Source organism: Athene noctua, chromosome 1, assembly GCF_965140245.1.
Source record: "Athene noctua chromosome 1, bAthNoc1.hap1.1, whole genome shotgun sequence".
Classification (NCBI taxonomy): Eukaryota; Metazoa; Chordata; class Aves; order Strigiformes; family Strigidae; genus Athene; species Athene noctua.
The window spans coordinates 171,168,598-171,184,344 of NC_134037.1; the positions used below are offsets into that span (position 1 = coordinate 171,168,598).

At 40.7% G+C, this 15,747-nt stretch overlaps 1 protein-coding gene across 1 annotated transcript; it reads left to right on the forward strand.

Annotated features, from left to right (window-relative positions):
- Positions 1-6,449: 6,449 nt before the first annotated feature.
- On the forward strand, positions 6,450-14,909 carry DYNLT3 (dynein light chain Tctex-type 3). The gene is made up of 5 exons (XM_074905358.1): positions 6,450-6,539; positions 7,832-7,873; positions 9,732-9,855; positions 11,576-11,653; positions 12,759-14,909. The coding sequence occupies exons 1-5, from the start codon at positions 6,510-6,512 to the stop codon at positions 12,833-12,835; spliced, it is 351 nt and encodes a 116-aa protein (XP_074761459.1). The 5' UTR covers positions 6,450-6,509; the 3' UTR covers positions 12,836-14,909.
- Positions 14,910-15,747: the final 838 nt, after the last annotated feature.

Genomic DNA, 15,747 nt, shown 5'->3' on the forward strand with positions numbered 1-15,747 from the left:
CTGGCAGTGACTCTGACTGAGAGACTCCTCTACTCTGGACAGGCATTTATATTAATGTTTTGGGCATGGCGATGGCTAGCCTGCAATGAAATGAAAACTCTCTCAGGTTTTGCAAAAAGATTTGGATATTGGTATTTGCTTATTTTTTTTATATAGTCATATATTTGCTGGGGGGGGTGGTAACTAAAAAATAACGTGCACATTCTGAGGAGTGAAGCTGGCAGGATTTTAGATATATAAATCTTGGAAATGTAAGAATACACACAATTTGTACACAGGTGTTTGACATCTTCATCATCACCCACAGTAATAGGTTCATGAAGCTGTTAGCTCAAGAAACCTGCACTGGGTTACAAATCTGAAACTAAACACTTGCACAAGCAGTCAGGAAATATGTCATTCTACTAAAACCAGAAATGACTGTCATCAGCAAAGGGTGTCCATGAGGGAATGGTATTTCCTAGAAATACACTCAGATGCATGTGGATTAGTTTAATCTAACGAAGATGTCAACAAACCAACAGACAGCGCTTTGAATGAAGGAAGTAGGATGCATAGAAAGTGTTCAAGGGAAACTTCTCTGCTAGTTAAAATCCTTAGTATTGTGCTTTTATTAAAAACTCAGGGTTGCAAGAAGCAGGGGTGTGACTCTTCCTGATGCTAGAGGATCTTTCATTTTGCCAGTGGGATTCACAGCCATCTGCTGACCAGCAGAAGAGTTTTGAAATTCAGGTACACTGGGCTTCATGATCCAAAATGCTCCATGCTGCCTGTCAACTTCTTGTCCCTTCCCCACCATGCTTCTTGTCCCATTTAGCCTGTCTGTCTCAGGCCTACCCTGTCCATACCATCTTCAGATGCAACACTCTCCCTCAATTCCATTTCTCTGATGGTCGCTTTTCTTATTAAGCCACTGAAGATACTCCCTGCTGGTTGCTTTCTAGTCGCCTGAACATACAAGAGCTCTCACGAGTGCTTGAGAAAAGAGCTTCAAGTGCTCTATGGTAGCATTAAACGCACAGACTCATCTGCAGCTACCTGCTGATGTGTTGCAGCACATTACAGGGGCCCTGGTCCACCAACCATGAAGACCACTGCCCTCTTGATTAATGCCACAGTTTTGCCTGGGCAGCATGCTCAGGGTGCTGCGAGGCATGTGATCGGAGCACAGGAAAGGGAAGGCATTTATTTAACACACTTATTCCCAAGATGAAATAAGGATGCCACCCAACCACACTTCAATATCTGGAAAGCAGAAAGCATTCCCATAAAAAACACAGCCTTAATGGCCTTCAGAAGCAGCAGCTGAACGCAGAGCCCCATTGTGTTCGTGTAGCCAACAGGTAGAGCATAGACTGGCAGCATTTTCAGTACAAATCAGAACTTTTGATTAAATAATGATGGTGATCTCTAGCAAACATACCCTAAAAATGTGCAAACAGTTTTCCAGAGAGTTATAATTGGATCTCTTTGGGTGAGTTTTCATAAAACTCTTCTAACATTTGCTCTTTGGATGGTCTCCTTGCCAAGCAAGTGTTGGTTTTGCTTTTAGACTATAATGGTACTAGACTTTTTAAAAATAAAATGCTGTAAAAAATGTCTTTTTACTGTAATGAAAATATTTTTTTTCCCCTTAGTTTTATTTTAGGAAGTATCCTAGCCAGTTTTGCACTAATCTTCAAAAAATACTCAGCATGAAGTAGCAAATTACATAGACAGTTTTTGACCAAATAGCTGAAGTTTGGAAGCATTCTCAATAATTAAATGGAGTCTTGCAATTGCAACTCCTAAAAAACTAGCAGCAGTACTAGCAGAACATTGTGCTTATCAAGACATTAAGAAAGGAATTATTCTTATTTCTTTTAAAGCTCATAGTACCATACTTTCAAAGACAAACAGCACAGAAATCAAAGCACCGCAATGCATAGTGCAAGTAAGCATTTGCTTTTAGTTTGTTCCTTTGAAGAGATTTCATTGGATCATTTGCTTTTACCAATTACAGTTTTATTGCATATTTTTAAAATGTATAGCATTAGAAAATTCTGGATAGTTAGAAGAGGTGTCTAATGAGTAAAATATCATTTCTTCATTCTCATTTCAAACACATGCTCTAAGTTATGCTTACAGAAAATAAAATTATAAAAGTCCAAGTAATATTAATCAAATTAAAGCTTCCTATTTATTCATTTATCAGATGTCGTAACAGTAATGTTTTGGCTCATTTAAGTGGGTAAGCCACTGCAGTGGGTGCTATGCAAACTTACTAGCACTGGGAAATTATTCTACCTTGATGTAGGTCTTAAACATTGAGTACAGACAAGAAACATTTCAGGTATTTAACAGTGGCAGCTGGTCAAGATTAACCCTAAAATCGATTGTGTACATTGTCATATCACACAGCTCATCTGACAAATCAGCCCTAAGGAAGCCAGCATGGACCTGCCATACAGCTGCTCCAGTTCGAGACTGAGCAAACGCCCTGCTCAGCTGCTGAACAGACCAACGGCAGCACCGCACAGGTGTGGGAGCAACAATTCCAGCTCTGTGCTTTGTTCCAGGGGCTGGCCTAAGATGCTTGCACCACTCGGTGCTGTACTCCTGTTCCCATTCATGATCGCAGTGCGATTTTGCAATACCATGACGCTTCCAAAAAGACAGAATCTGCTTTAGCAGACCATTTGTAGCTACGTAAATAGAAATGTCTCTGACAATTCACTAAGAATTTTTTAAACAATCGTTGAGTGGGCATTCAGCTCTTCAAAGAAGTTCTAGCAAGTCACTGCAGTTAACATTAAAACAACTCTCAAAACAACTCTCTGGGGCCAAGCATCGGTGATCTGGCCAACACAAAAGCTGGCATACTGACTAGCCCAAGAGCCCATCCAATCCACCACTCTGTTCCCTGTGGTTCCCAGCAGTGAGTGCGTAGGAAGACAACAAGAACAAGAGCAGCACACACCGATCCTTCCTCCAGTACCTGGCCACCCTAGGTTCTAGGCCACACTAGGTTCTAGGTCACACTTAGTTCCTAGCTTAGGAACTCAGGAAAATTAAATACCACAGTTCTACTGATTTTGTATTCAACAGTTTAAGTAGAACTGAAGGTTTAAATTATTTACAACAGTTTAAAGGAAAAAATGAGAGAGAAGTCCTACAGTTTTAGCTGCATTGGTATCCACATTTTTTACTGCCTCTGCTCAAGCAGCAGAGGATCTGCACAGCCTGCACAGACTGTCACCTCCCCAGTATGCTAAATCCACTTCAAGCATTTGCTTTTTAATCAACAAATGATCTTTTTAAGAGCTCCTGTGCTGTATCTGAACAATGAAAGCCTACAGCTCTTTCAAATTTAGGGTTGTAACCACTCGTTTCAGCACTTTCCACATTTCCTATTACAATTCACAGAAATTATTATACTGACAATCGATTTGCCTTTTCCAATTTACAATCCACAGTAGTGTAATAAAGAATTAAGCAATGTTATCAGGTAACTCCCCTTGAAAAGAAGTGTACTGGCTCCTTGTTTCAATTTAGCATTGCTCTTGTGAAATTAGTAATACCATTAGTCATTCTCAGGGAAAAAAGGGGAAAAATATTGGTGATTTTAATTTTTGAAATTAAATAAAAAGTGAATCTGTTAGGAAAAAAAGAATATACCCACTCAATAGTGGGTATATTAAGTTGTGCAAGTTGTTGTGAAAGTGAAATAGTTGTGAAAGTGAAATAAATGTAAGTCTAAAACTATCTCAAAAAAGATGAGTTAATAGCTCGTCCTACTAAAGGCTACCTGCATGCCTGGAAGACGTTATCTAAGGCGTTACTGATCCAGTGATTACAAACCAGGTCCGCTTCAGTGCTTTATTACTCTTATACTTGGATTTTTTTCCTCCTAACATTCAACATACATCTCCCCGAGTTCAAATTAAAGCCATTATTTCTTATCCTACCTTTCATTATACACTGGCCCAATAACAAACTTTTTCAGTAAATAGCTACACAGTCAGAGACATCTACAAGGAAAACTGGTCAAGGGATATCAAACAAATGCAGTTCCTCCACAAATCACATTTTCTAAGCTTCCTTTCAGTCTTGCTGCCTTCAGGAAGAACTATTTTTCTGTCTCTGTCCCATCACACTGGGCTGAGAGTTAAATCTGATGCCCGATCAACACCAAGCAGAACAACATAACTGCCTTCTGTGCGCTTTCTGGTATTCTTCGATGTATTTAGTTATTTATAACATCATACTTTAGGTTTCTATTTATTGTAATTCTGTATTTTTTTTCTGAAGCACTAGTGCCTAGATAATGAATCTCCATTTTGTATTTGTGCATTTGATGTCCTGGTTTTACAGATACTACTATAATTTTTATTAAATTTCTTCTTGCTGATTTCTCCAACCTATTCAGTATTTTTAGTTTTGATCCTGACATTCAATGTACTTGTAATTTCTTTCAACATGCTGTCATTAAAAAGCTTTTATAAGCACCATTTTTATTCCATGATTCCAGTTGTTATGACTAATACTGATTAGCTCTTCGGGCAAAACCCCACCTATCTTCCTGCCTTTATTCCTCCTACTTTGATAACGATTAACCAACACTTTTTCCCTAGATGATACATACTTATGTGGGAAAGCATAAAAAAAGACTCATTTACTACAAAATAACACACCTACTAATTATTTCCTCTTCATCCATTAAACCAGCTGTCCTACCAAAAAATAAAACCAGATTATTTGACATACACTCTTGACAAATCTGTATTGGGTGTTCATGGGTGATGCTGGGTCTTTATTTGTAAACACTTCCTGGATTAATACTGTTTTGTCATTTTATTCTTCTAATGGCTTTCTGGATGTTGAATTAAGCCTGATGGACTCAGAATTTCCTCAGACCTCCTGCTCTCCTCCTATCTGTAAATGGTGGGGGGGGACCAAGGACAGGTAATTTTTTTGCATTAGAACTTACACACTCATCGGTCATTCAGGAACCCTCTCTAATTCCATTAAATTCACTGCTAATATTTCAAGGAACGTATTTCTCTGAATATTTATAAACAGAACTGAAAAATCATCTAGAAACTATTATAGACTGCATCCAAAGATACAGATGTAAATATGCATGATATTTGAAAATATAGAGAATAAAAAATGCACAGAATTTAAGAGTAAGTTATTTCTGCACTGTCAGCTTTGGCTACAGGGTGCCAATACATGTACAATACACGCTTTCACTAGCTTCTATTTCTTTAAACATAAACGTGCAATTTTATCCCTAGCTTAGCCTGTGAAAATGCTGCACGGGTTACGACACAAAAAACTTTATACTGAAGGAGATTGTTTCATGTCTTTTCCTAGGACTACATCCATCAGCACTTGCTCACAAAGATCTGATATGCTCTTAATGAGATTTCATCTTCATGCTCAGTCTTCTCTTACTATAGCCATTAGCAAATATTAAAGATGAAAGCTAGTTTGAGAGCAAGGCAATATAAGAATTTTTAACTTTGCTTCCCCCTGTGCTTTCATGTTTTTCAGAGTATTTCCAATGAGTGTACAATTAAGACTGAACAAGAGACCCTTTGGTAAGGTAAGCATGTTATCTGTCCAAACACAGGCCACCAAAACTGCAACTAGAAGTGGGGCAGCCTTGGTCCTCTCTCTTATGTTCAGTTTGGTTTAGAAATAGCAGGTATCACAGGGGGGAAATCTACACAAGACCTTCCCCCAAACTTAAAAAAAAAAAAAAAAAAAAAAAAACAAAAAACCAACCAACACCAAAACGACCCACCATTTGCAATTTCTGTATTGTTTTGTACTGGGTGTCTTTCCTGTTTCCTGGGCAACTTCAGAGCAAGAGAAAAGATCAGATGTAACAGTATTTGTATGTATTGAGTTAAATAAAACTCAGGATCAATTCTTTATAATAAAATGGGATTAGAAGAACCTGAAATTGCCATTTGCGGTTATTAAAATGTAACGTCAACTTTGTGTTAGGTAATTGGAAAAGATTCATTTGGAAACGGAAAAAAAAAAAAAGGGGGGGGGGGGGAGGCAGGGGTATTACTGCTCCTCTGGAGGAACCGCCCCCCTATGAATTCTGTGTCCAGCACAGGGCCTATGTATAAGCGATGGAGTTACTCATAAACACTTCCCCGGTTCTGTGCGGGGCTGCAGGCGCCCGACAGCAGCCCCCGGCACTGCCGAGTGCTGGCAAACGGCAGCGGCCGCCCCGCCAGCCCGAGTGCCTGGAGCTGGTCACTGCCAGCCCGGCTGCGCTCCGCGGGCCGGCGGGCGAGCGGGCCTTTCCTCTCCATTCTGGCTCGGCACGGCCGCCTCCAGGTACCGGCCGGCCCGGCAGAACCGGTCTCCCCACACTCCGGCCCGGGCGCCCCCGCCGGCCGCTGCCGCAGGAGGCCCCGCCCGGCCCGGCCTGGCGGAGGCGGAGCCGCGCAGGACCCGCAGCCGCCGCCGCCGCTGGTGGAACAGCCGCCGCCCGCGCCGGGACCATGGAGGAGTTTCACCCCCACAACGACGAGGTAGGGGCCGCCGCCCTCCGCCGCCGGGGCGGGGGGCCGGTGGCCGTGCTCGGGCGGGGTGCGGGCCCGTCCGCCAGCCAGCCCCGGGCCTCGCCGGAGGGAGCCGCCGAGAGCGAGCCGCGGCGAGCAGCGCTGCCGGGGCCGCTGCCCCCGCCCTGGGTGGGACGGGCAGGTTGAAGGCTGCGGTTGTGCGGGCGGGCTGTGCGCGGGGCCTCCCGCTCCCCGCCCGTCGGCCATCCCCGGGGCTCCTGCGGCACCGGGCGGCCCGCCTCGGGGGGAACGGGGAGTCCCGGGGGGGGCGGGGGGGCCGGCGTGCCCGCGGCCTCCCTGGGGCGGCAGCGGTCACCGGCCTGTCACCGTGCTGGGCGCCGAAAGTTCCCGCACGGCAGAGGGGGAGCGGTGGCGGGGGTGCTGCCACCCGCTGTGCTGCTGCTGTCAGTCTGCGGCCATTTTTCTTGATATCACCCCTGGGGAAAAAGAAAAAAAAAGGTGCTGGGCCCAGTCTGCGCTGCAGGCTGATACCTGCCAGCCAGAACTGAGGAAGCTTTCCAGCCCCGGAGGGCCTTACTTAGGGTCTCTAGCCACCAGTCTTCATTAAAAAAAAACCCACCACACCAAAACCTCGCAGAAGCATTATTGTCCTTGAGATTTCTGTCCTAGCCCAAGTGTTTGAAATTGATGGCTGTGAAGAGGCGGATGGCACAGTGGCATGGGCTGTGTTTCTTTTGGGGGCTAAGCTGAACACTGATGAGTAGGAATGAACAGAAAATCGGAGGCATTAAAACTTGCAAGCTTTTTCTGCACTTGAGAAAGTTACTTGGGTAAGCTAATGACTATGGAAGCCAGTCTTTTTGGTACTAGGGTTGTGAAACCTTGTCACCATTTGGCAGCAAAGTGTAACCCACACGTTAGTAAGTCCGTGACTCCAGTAAAAACCTGGATTAAAGCCCAGAGAAAAAGATCTGCCATATAACTTTTTGTCTTGGAGAATATTCCCATGACAAGTATGGACAGTGGTGGAATTTAATCTTTACAGAAGGTGTAAATTAAACCTGTTTCCAAACTCTGTGAGGCCTGAGCTTTTTGGACCCACTCCAATGTGACTAGCAACACAATACTAAATAATGTATGTTTGGTGCTGGGGAAAAAAGTAAGATTTTTAGAATTATACTAACAGAATACACAATACAAATAACCAGACATGGGGCCTGATCATTACGTGTTACTTAGAGTAAAACTGCATCATTTGTTTACTTTTCTATCAGAAATAATAATAATAATTTTTATTACAGATGATCTTCAATGCTGATGAGGCCCACAACATAGTTAAGGAGGTAGGTTTTAACAGCTGTATTTCAAATAAATTCTTTACCTTACCTTGCACTATAGTGAAAGCAGATACTTTAATTGACTATCCCAGATAAATTCAGTCTTATATGAAAGTATTATTTGTATCAGATAAAGATGGCGTTTCATCTTGAGCTGCTTTAAGATTCATCTAATTGCTGTCTTCAACTACCTAAAGAGAGGGTAGATGAGAGAAGAGAGAGCCAGAATGTGCAGTGCAGTGGGAGAGACGAAGAGCAGCAGTCACAAATTGCAAGAGAAATCCACTCTTTTTTTTTTCCCCCTTTATCTGTCTAGAGAGTAGTTAATCACTAGAGAGGTCACAGGGAGAGCTTGTGGAGTCTCTGTCCTTAGAGATTTTAAAAATTTCACCAGACAAAGTCTTGAGTAATGTGATCAGACTTGAAAGTTAGCCTTGGCTTGAGCAGGAGGTTGCACTATGTGAACCCATTATTTTAACAATGTTTTTGAAAATCAATTTTTTACACAGAAAGAGCAGGCTGAGAGTTAGTAGCCTTATGGTCTAAATTAAATACCTGGTAACTGGCAAGTGATTAATGAAGAGCCTGTGGCATACAGATGCTGTCACGTTTTTCAGGGAAATACCGTTTTGAGAAAGGAATTTCTAGAGGGGCTCTGCGGGTCCCTTCCCAGCTGCTCTGTCAGGAAGGTAAAGGGCTGCACTTTTAGAACTGCTCCAGTACACAACAACAAGCTCTTAGATGTCAGATAAACAATTCAACCCTTCATATAATGGTCCCTGCCTTGAAAGGCCAAATACAGAGTCTCCAGACACTGGGAGTAAAGCCAAGCGTTTCTGCTCTGATTGAAAGCTTAACCAGAGCCGAGGAGCTTTAGCACTGTGTATGTTTCTGGAAGGACCAAAAATCCCTGAGGGATTTTCCTGTACTTCTGTCTTCTGTTCTGTTTTGTGAATGTTTCCACTGAGTCCTTTGTCCAGCTTTATACACAGTGATTAGAACTAATTGGGCTTTTTAAGATCTGGGCCACAAGTTTTTTACACAGCCTCTTAGTGGGTGGTTATTATATGGGATTCTTTTTACTGAATCAGAGGGGAACACAGTTTTGATTTACTTACCTTTTCCAGGTGTGCATTTCTTAACCAAATTTCTCAATTTTAAGAAGCATCCATCAGCACATAATTCTGAATTTCTTAGAAGTAGAGGATGCAGTTTAAGGGTTGCAGTTAAGAGAGAAAGCTTTCTGTTCAATTATTTTAAATTTAAGCAAGTGTTGACCCGTCTGTAGCTGTGGTAGAACATGCAGTTTTCAAGCAGTTCAGTTATTTCTTGTGCTGCAAGATATGACCCTTGAGGAGGACATGAGAGAGAGAGATACTCATCTTTTAAACTGGGGTATGCATTTGACTGTTGTCACTCTAGTTCTGAAGATTTTGGTATTGCTTACAGACTCTGAAAGATTGGCCAGCTCAAGACGATGGTATTTACTTGATTAGTACCATTCCATGAAAGCCAAGCTGGAGTAGGCAGTCACTAGGAACAGTGAGATGTGTTAGTACCTCCACTGGTAAATAAATCTATTCATGTAACTTGGTTCTTAAACTATATGGCTAAGCTCTTTGCTACAAGAAATGTTCAGTCAGAGCCTCATTTTTCTTCATGTAAAAATGTGTTAAGTATGTAGTAAAAATAAGTTTCCGAGAAGGTTAATTTTGCTTCCCATTCACCAACTGATAGCTGATGAGTTTATGTTATTTGAAGTAATCCAGTTGCCAGATAAAATTCCTCAGATTATGTGAGACATTTTAAATCTCTGCATTTTGAAGTATGTTTACTGTAAGTATTTTTTTTTAATCTATTTTAGTGCATAGAAAGCGTTTTAGGCAAGGCAGATTATAATCACAACAAAGTCAACCAGTGGACTGCTGCTATAGTAGAACAGTCGCTGACACATCTGGTAAAACTCGGAAAAACGTATAAGTACATCGGTAAGTACAAGCAGTCATACTTTTACCACATAGAATCACAATAAATAAATAATGAAAGATTCATTTGAATGCAGTGCTATATTCAGGAGAAAGTTTTAAGCTGTAGAAAAAGCAGAGCAGATACCTGAACTCTTCTGTAATACAGATTTTTAGTAATAGCTGTGGTAAAACTGTGGCACTTGAGCTAAGCATGCTAGCAACAGCACAGTACGTGACATGTTACACAGTCTTTTCTGACTGTTAAGCAACCCCAAAATAATTACATCAACTTTTTGCTATCAGTTCAGGAAATAATTGTTTATCTTAAACAAAATTTTCAGTAGGATTAAGGTTCCTGTAAATACAGACGTTTGAAAGACTTTAGTCTGTACGATAAGTTGTGTCTCATTATATTTATATACATATCTGTGGAAGGGAAATGGAAGTAAGTAGAAGTTTAATCCACTTTGGTCCTTTTGTGGAGTATTGATGTAACAGCAAGTGTTTGCTCTCTGTTCTGTTTTAAAAGTCTTGGATTCAGATTGTCACTAGTTTTATGACCATTGCGAGTCAGTCTAGAAAAGCTGCATATTACTAGAGTGTGGTTTCAGAGAACAGTCAACCAGCACTTTTGGGAAACAACTCCCACCAAGTGTAACTTCTGCTGTATCTGTGAGGACAGCACCTGCAATCCAGTTCTGAGGTGCACATGACGTGAGCCATATCTAAGTAGTTTAAAAGATAAAAACCGTAATCCTATTAGCAAGCATTTTGTTAAAGCTGTTGTCTTTATGGAGATAAAAATAATAGTGAAATGAATACTAAATTGTTGAGGAAAATGCTGGGGGCAAGGGGGTTAGCCAAAAAGGTTTTGGCTTAGCTGAGTGCCACCTGATAGCCATTTGAAAATGTAATGCAGGCTTGAGTTCAGAAGTACTGAATGATTCCCCTCTTCTGCTTTAATAATTAATTCATTGATTTTATGACTGTATCTTATACCAAGCACAAATACAGGCTGGGCAATGGGTGGATTGAGAGAAGCCCTGCAGAGAAGGACTTGCAGGTGTTACTGGATGGAAAACTGACTATGAGCCAGCAATGTGTACTCGCAGCCCAGAAAGCCAACTGTATCCTGGGCTGCATCAAGAGAAGTGTGGCTAGCAGGTCGAGGGATGTGTTTGTCCCCCTCTACTTTGCTCTTGTGAGACCCCACCTGCAGTGCTGTGTCCAGCTGTAGGGCCCCCAGTGTAAGAAAGACATGGACCTGCTTGAGCGGGTCCAGAGGAGGCCACAAAGATGATCAGAGGGCTTAAAGCACCTCCCCTGTGAGGACAGAGAGAGAGAGAGTTGCGGTTGTTCAGCCTGGAGAAGAGAAAGCTCTGGCGAGGCGAGACCTTATAATGGCCTTCTAGTACTTAAAGGGGGCCTGCAGGAAAGATGGGGAGAGACTCATATCAGGGGGTGTAGTGGTAGGATGAGCTGTAAAGGCTTTAAACTGAAGGAGGGTAGATTCAGGTTAGATATAAGGAAAGAAATTCTTTACTGTGAGGATGGGGTGGCAGAGGTTGCCCAGAGCAGCTGCGGCTGCCCCCTCCCTGGCAGTGTTCAAGGCCAGGTTGGACAGGGCTTTAAGCAGCCTGGTCTAGTGGAAGGTGTCCTTGCCCATGGCAGGGGGGTTGGAACTAGATGATCTTTAAGGTCCCTTCAACCCAAACCATTCTATGATTCTGTGAACTTGCAGTAACCTGTTCAGTGATGCAGAGGAGTGGAGCTGGTCTTCACACAGCAAGCTCGTGCTTCTGGGATACCACAACTGATGGTAAGTTCCCTCATTCAAATTAAAAATCTGTAGTTAAGGAAATGTTACTTATTCAGTTGTAATAGTTAGGTTGAACATTTTCAAGAGTGACTGTAGAAGCAGTAGCTTCCAGTGTGAGATGCTTGTTTACATTCCCAGCAGAAAAATTTTGTTAGCAGTCAGTGCCTGCATTAAGAGCAATTACTTTGTAAATTATGAGAAGCTGGAGTAGAAATGCTTTTATTCTGAAACAAGAGTCAAAACATTTAATCCTCATTAGTAACCATAAATCAGTTGAAGGGGCAGTATAAAATGTTGCTTGCAGTAAATGCAGGTGGTAATCCTAAACATATCTGCCTGTTAGCTGTAAGGGGACAGTGCTACTTTGGAAGAGAACAGAACTTGGTAAAAAGTAGAAATAGTTTGACTAACAGTATGTTTTTCAGTTGTGTGACTATCAGCCAGGCTTTGGATGCATGTTATTGCCTCTAAACTAGTTCTAAATGCATTTTTTTCCCAGGTTCAGAGTATCATGGGGAAACAAGATTATTTTAATCTTATATCTGTTACAGACTCAAAAAGGTCTTCTTAGAAGAGGGCACCAAGATATACCTTTAAAATAGAGATGGCATCAGGAAGTCAAGGATAAAAAAATAAAATCCTAAAATGAAGTAAACAAGTACAGTTTAATTTTCATGTTTCATTGGCTTGTAAGGCATTGATTGGTACATTGATACAATGGAAGAGGAAAAATTACAGAAAGTAAATACACTTGAATGTATTTGATCCAGTCTTTTTTCTGATTTCTTGTCTGACTACCTGGTCAATTTCACTATGAGATTTTTCAAGGATTTTTGCAAGTCCAGCTTTTAAAGAGAGATATTGAAATTGTGTTTTCCTGGAAACTGTTTGAAGCATACAAGGCTCAAGTTAGGTAGTAAACAATGTACAAGTTAATGAAAATGTTTTGAGGAGTGTAGTCTGCTTAGAGCCGGGATGATGTAATAGTACTTACCTTAAATCACAGCTGAGTTATTCATACTAATTTGACATGATGTCCACTCTGATAAAGTGATTGTAGTAAAGACACTGGAATTCTCTTTTATTTTGTAATAATCTCTTCTAGGAACCTGCACAGTGAGATGGGAAAACCGAACAATGAACTGCATTGTCAATGTGTTTGCTGTTGCTATTATCCTGTAGCTGACTGGAAGATAAATAAAAGCAACACCGAAGCCTTTAAAAAAAAGAAAAAAATCATCCAAACACATGGCTAAATATTTCAAACCATTATTTGTTTTTGTATGGGAAGCATACAGAAGTTCTCTATAGAGAACATACAGTCTAAGCCAGTTCTCATAGATTAATTATCTGAAAGCTAACAAAAAATTTAAAAAATATATATGTATCTATCTAAAGAGAAAGTTTTAGTAATTTAAATATTCAGAAGTATGTTGATGAGAAGATGCCACAGAGATCAATAGAATTTATATCAAAGCTAATATCAAAGATACTTTATTCAAGAGGAACAAAATATATCAGGAAAGGTCAGAGGGCAAGCAAGACCTCTCAGGATTATGGTGCATTTGGGAAGAAATTACGAACACAATTCAGAGTGGATATACTGTAAACAATACTGGTGCTTCATGTTTGATTAAGCAAAGCTAACCATCACATTGAATGCTGGTGCTTGTGAAATTGCATGAGCATCATGTTTCAGTCAAGCATGAACATTTACACTGAAAGTAAATCCAGCTAAGCTTTTCCCCTGGAGGCAGAGGATGACTTCACTGGGACAAAGGTGAAATATATCTAGTCCTAGCAGAATTCTAATTTATCTTCAGAATGAAAAAGATGCTGAGGACGAGACATCAGCCCTTAATTCATAATTTATAAATCTGGAAACACTCTGAAGCTACTTTATTTTATACCACAACTGCAGAATTTGTGACAAGCACTTTACTGATTTCTCTTGCAGTAGCCAGGAACTAGGGCAGTAAGACTGGACCCACATTATTCCAAGTAGGATTGAAGTGTTTGGAGAAGAGGGCATATGCATTTCTAGAGGCTCTTGTTAGCTTTGAAAGCATTTTTATTAAAGCAACATATCTGTTATTTATAGGAGCGTTTCCTACATTCTGTAAGTCTAGATTTGTATCTTAGTCCTATGAAAACACACAGTTAAGCATTCAGAATTCCCCTCCTGTAAAGATTTATGCAATCTTTGCTCATCTGATGAGTCTTAATCTTAACTTGAAATAATTCCACGTGGAAGAAAACCATTTGCACACATGCAAGTATTTGCTGGATTGGGGCCTATATTTTTGTTGATTAATGCACAAATTATATGAAAAAGAAATGTATCAATACCAAAAATGCCTAAACGATTGCTGCCACTAAGTGGCAGCTACATTAAGTTGTTTTCTCAGATGCTGCTCAAGATTAGAATTTTTTCTTTTATCACTGCATGTCTTTGGAAGAAGTAACTACCTAACAGCTACTGTAAGGCTGTTTTGGATTTTAACAAATTAATATTAAAGCACTATTATGCAGTTTTATTAGTGGGGTTTTTTTTTCAGATAACTGACTCTTGGGACATGTAGCAAGTGTCCTGTACAAAGAACAAGCTAAAAACCATTCCACTGCTGAAATTGTGTATACGTACAGCTGATATGAGACTACAGAAGGAACGTGTGTATGTGTAATTCACAGTACTGTTCAAAATCTCTTGCTTTGCAAACGTAGAATTCCACTTTTACCTATGTGCAAGTAAAGATAATGCTGTCATACTGCATTTGCCTAACAGGCAAGTGTAGCATGAAGATGTATGTGTATGTTGTACTGACCTTCACATGTATAGTAATTCAACATTATTTGGGTTAGGACAGCAATTTCTGAAGTAGGTGCCAGCATCCAAGAGCTACTACAAAAATGCAGTAGTTCCAGTGGTATTTAGGATTGTACAAAGTGAAAAAGTAAGCGGGGTAGCAACTGGAAAAAGGCTTAATACCATTGGTATAAGAAGTGGGTGAGTAAAAATAGCTGTGGCTGTTATCCCCCTTTAATGGACATTTGGGTGCCATGGTCAGAAGAAATATTCCAAATAGCCACTTACAATCTCATTTGGTATTTTTGCTTTACTTGAAAACAAGATGCACTGAGTAGACTATCAGTTTAATGAGGCTTGGTGATGGTTCTGATGCAGAAGAAACCTAGAAAATACTGTTTCATTTTTCTTTCTACCAAAAAAAAATAATAAAGTTTTGCCTTAGTTGTATTTTTGTCTTGTGTTTTTGATCAATATAAATAGGAACTGAGAATATTCCTCTCACTTCACTTGTATACTGAAACAAATTGACTTAACAGTAAAGTGTTTTTTTACTGTTAAGCAGGTATTCTTTATTAGCAGTGCTGGGGTTGCCCTGGGGATTCTCCATCATAAGGTCTCCCAAGAATTAGTAAGGGACATCAGTTTATATACACACAGATCATACGTATTCATTAGATTTCTTAGAAAGGGGTGTCATGATAATGAGTTCCCATAATTCATGTACATAGTCCAAACATGCGTAGTGAAAATAGGGTGAGGGTCTTCAGTGGTCAAGGGAGGAAGTAAGTAGTCTTCTTCACAGTATTTGTTAGGCCCTCTTTCCAGAGCACGTGCTGTGAAGTTAAGTCCCGGTGTCTCCTTCCTAAATCAGCAGAATGATCCTCCCTGTAATAGGGTCTCTGTGTTTCTTTGTTTGAGCTCCCCCCTTATCTTAGTTTTCCCATTCTAGGAGTTGTCCAAGTGTCCGCTGAAGTCCTTGAGTCTGCTATCAGTGATTTACGTAGGGAGCTTAACAGGAGTTTCAATCTTACCTAAACAGACGAAGGGACCTAAGGAAACAGTTGAGGAGTCAGGACTCAAAACACAAGCAGAGCTTTCATACATCATGTCACAATTTAGTCTTAATAACTGTCAGAAATACATTTGTTTGAGCCCTTTCATTCCCTTTCAATACAGTAGTGAGAACTTGGGAAATTTATGGAAGTTGTGTGTGCATTTTAGAGACAAGACCTTGTCAAAGGCTTGTTCCCAAACTTGCCTTAATTTCTCACACTTCTTGTATACT

What these genes read in the sequence shown, in the direction of transcription:
- DYNLT3 (XM_074905358.1), top strand. Translation starts at nt 6,510, where the DNA reads ATGGAGGAGTTTCACCCCCACAACGACGAG. An exon ending in TTCACCCCCACAACGACGAG is followed by an intron (nt 6,540 to 7,831) that starts GTAGGGGCCGCC and finishes TTTTTATTACAG; the next exon opens with ATGATCTTCAATGCTGATGA. An exon ending in AAAAACGTATAAGTACATCG is followed by an intron (nt 9,856 to 11,575) that starts GTAAGTACAAGC and finishes GTGAACTTGCAG; the next exon opens with TAACCTGTTCAGTGATGCAG.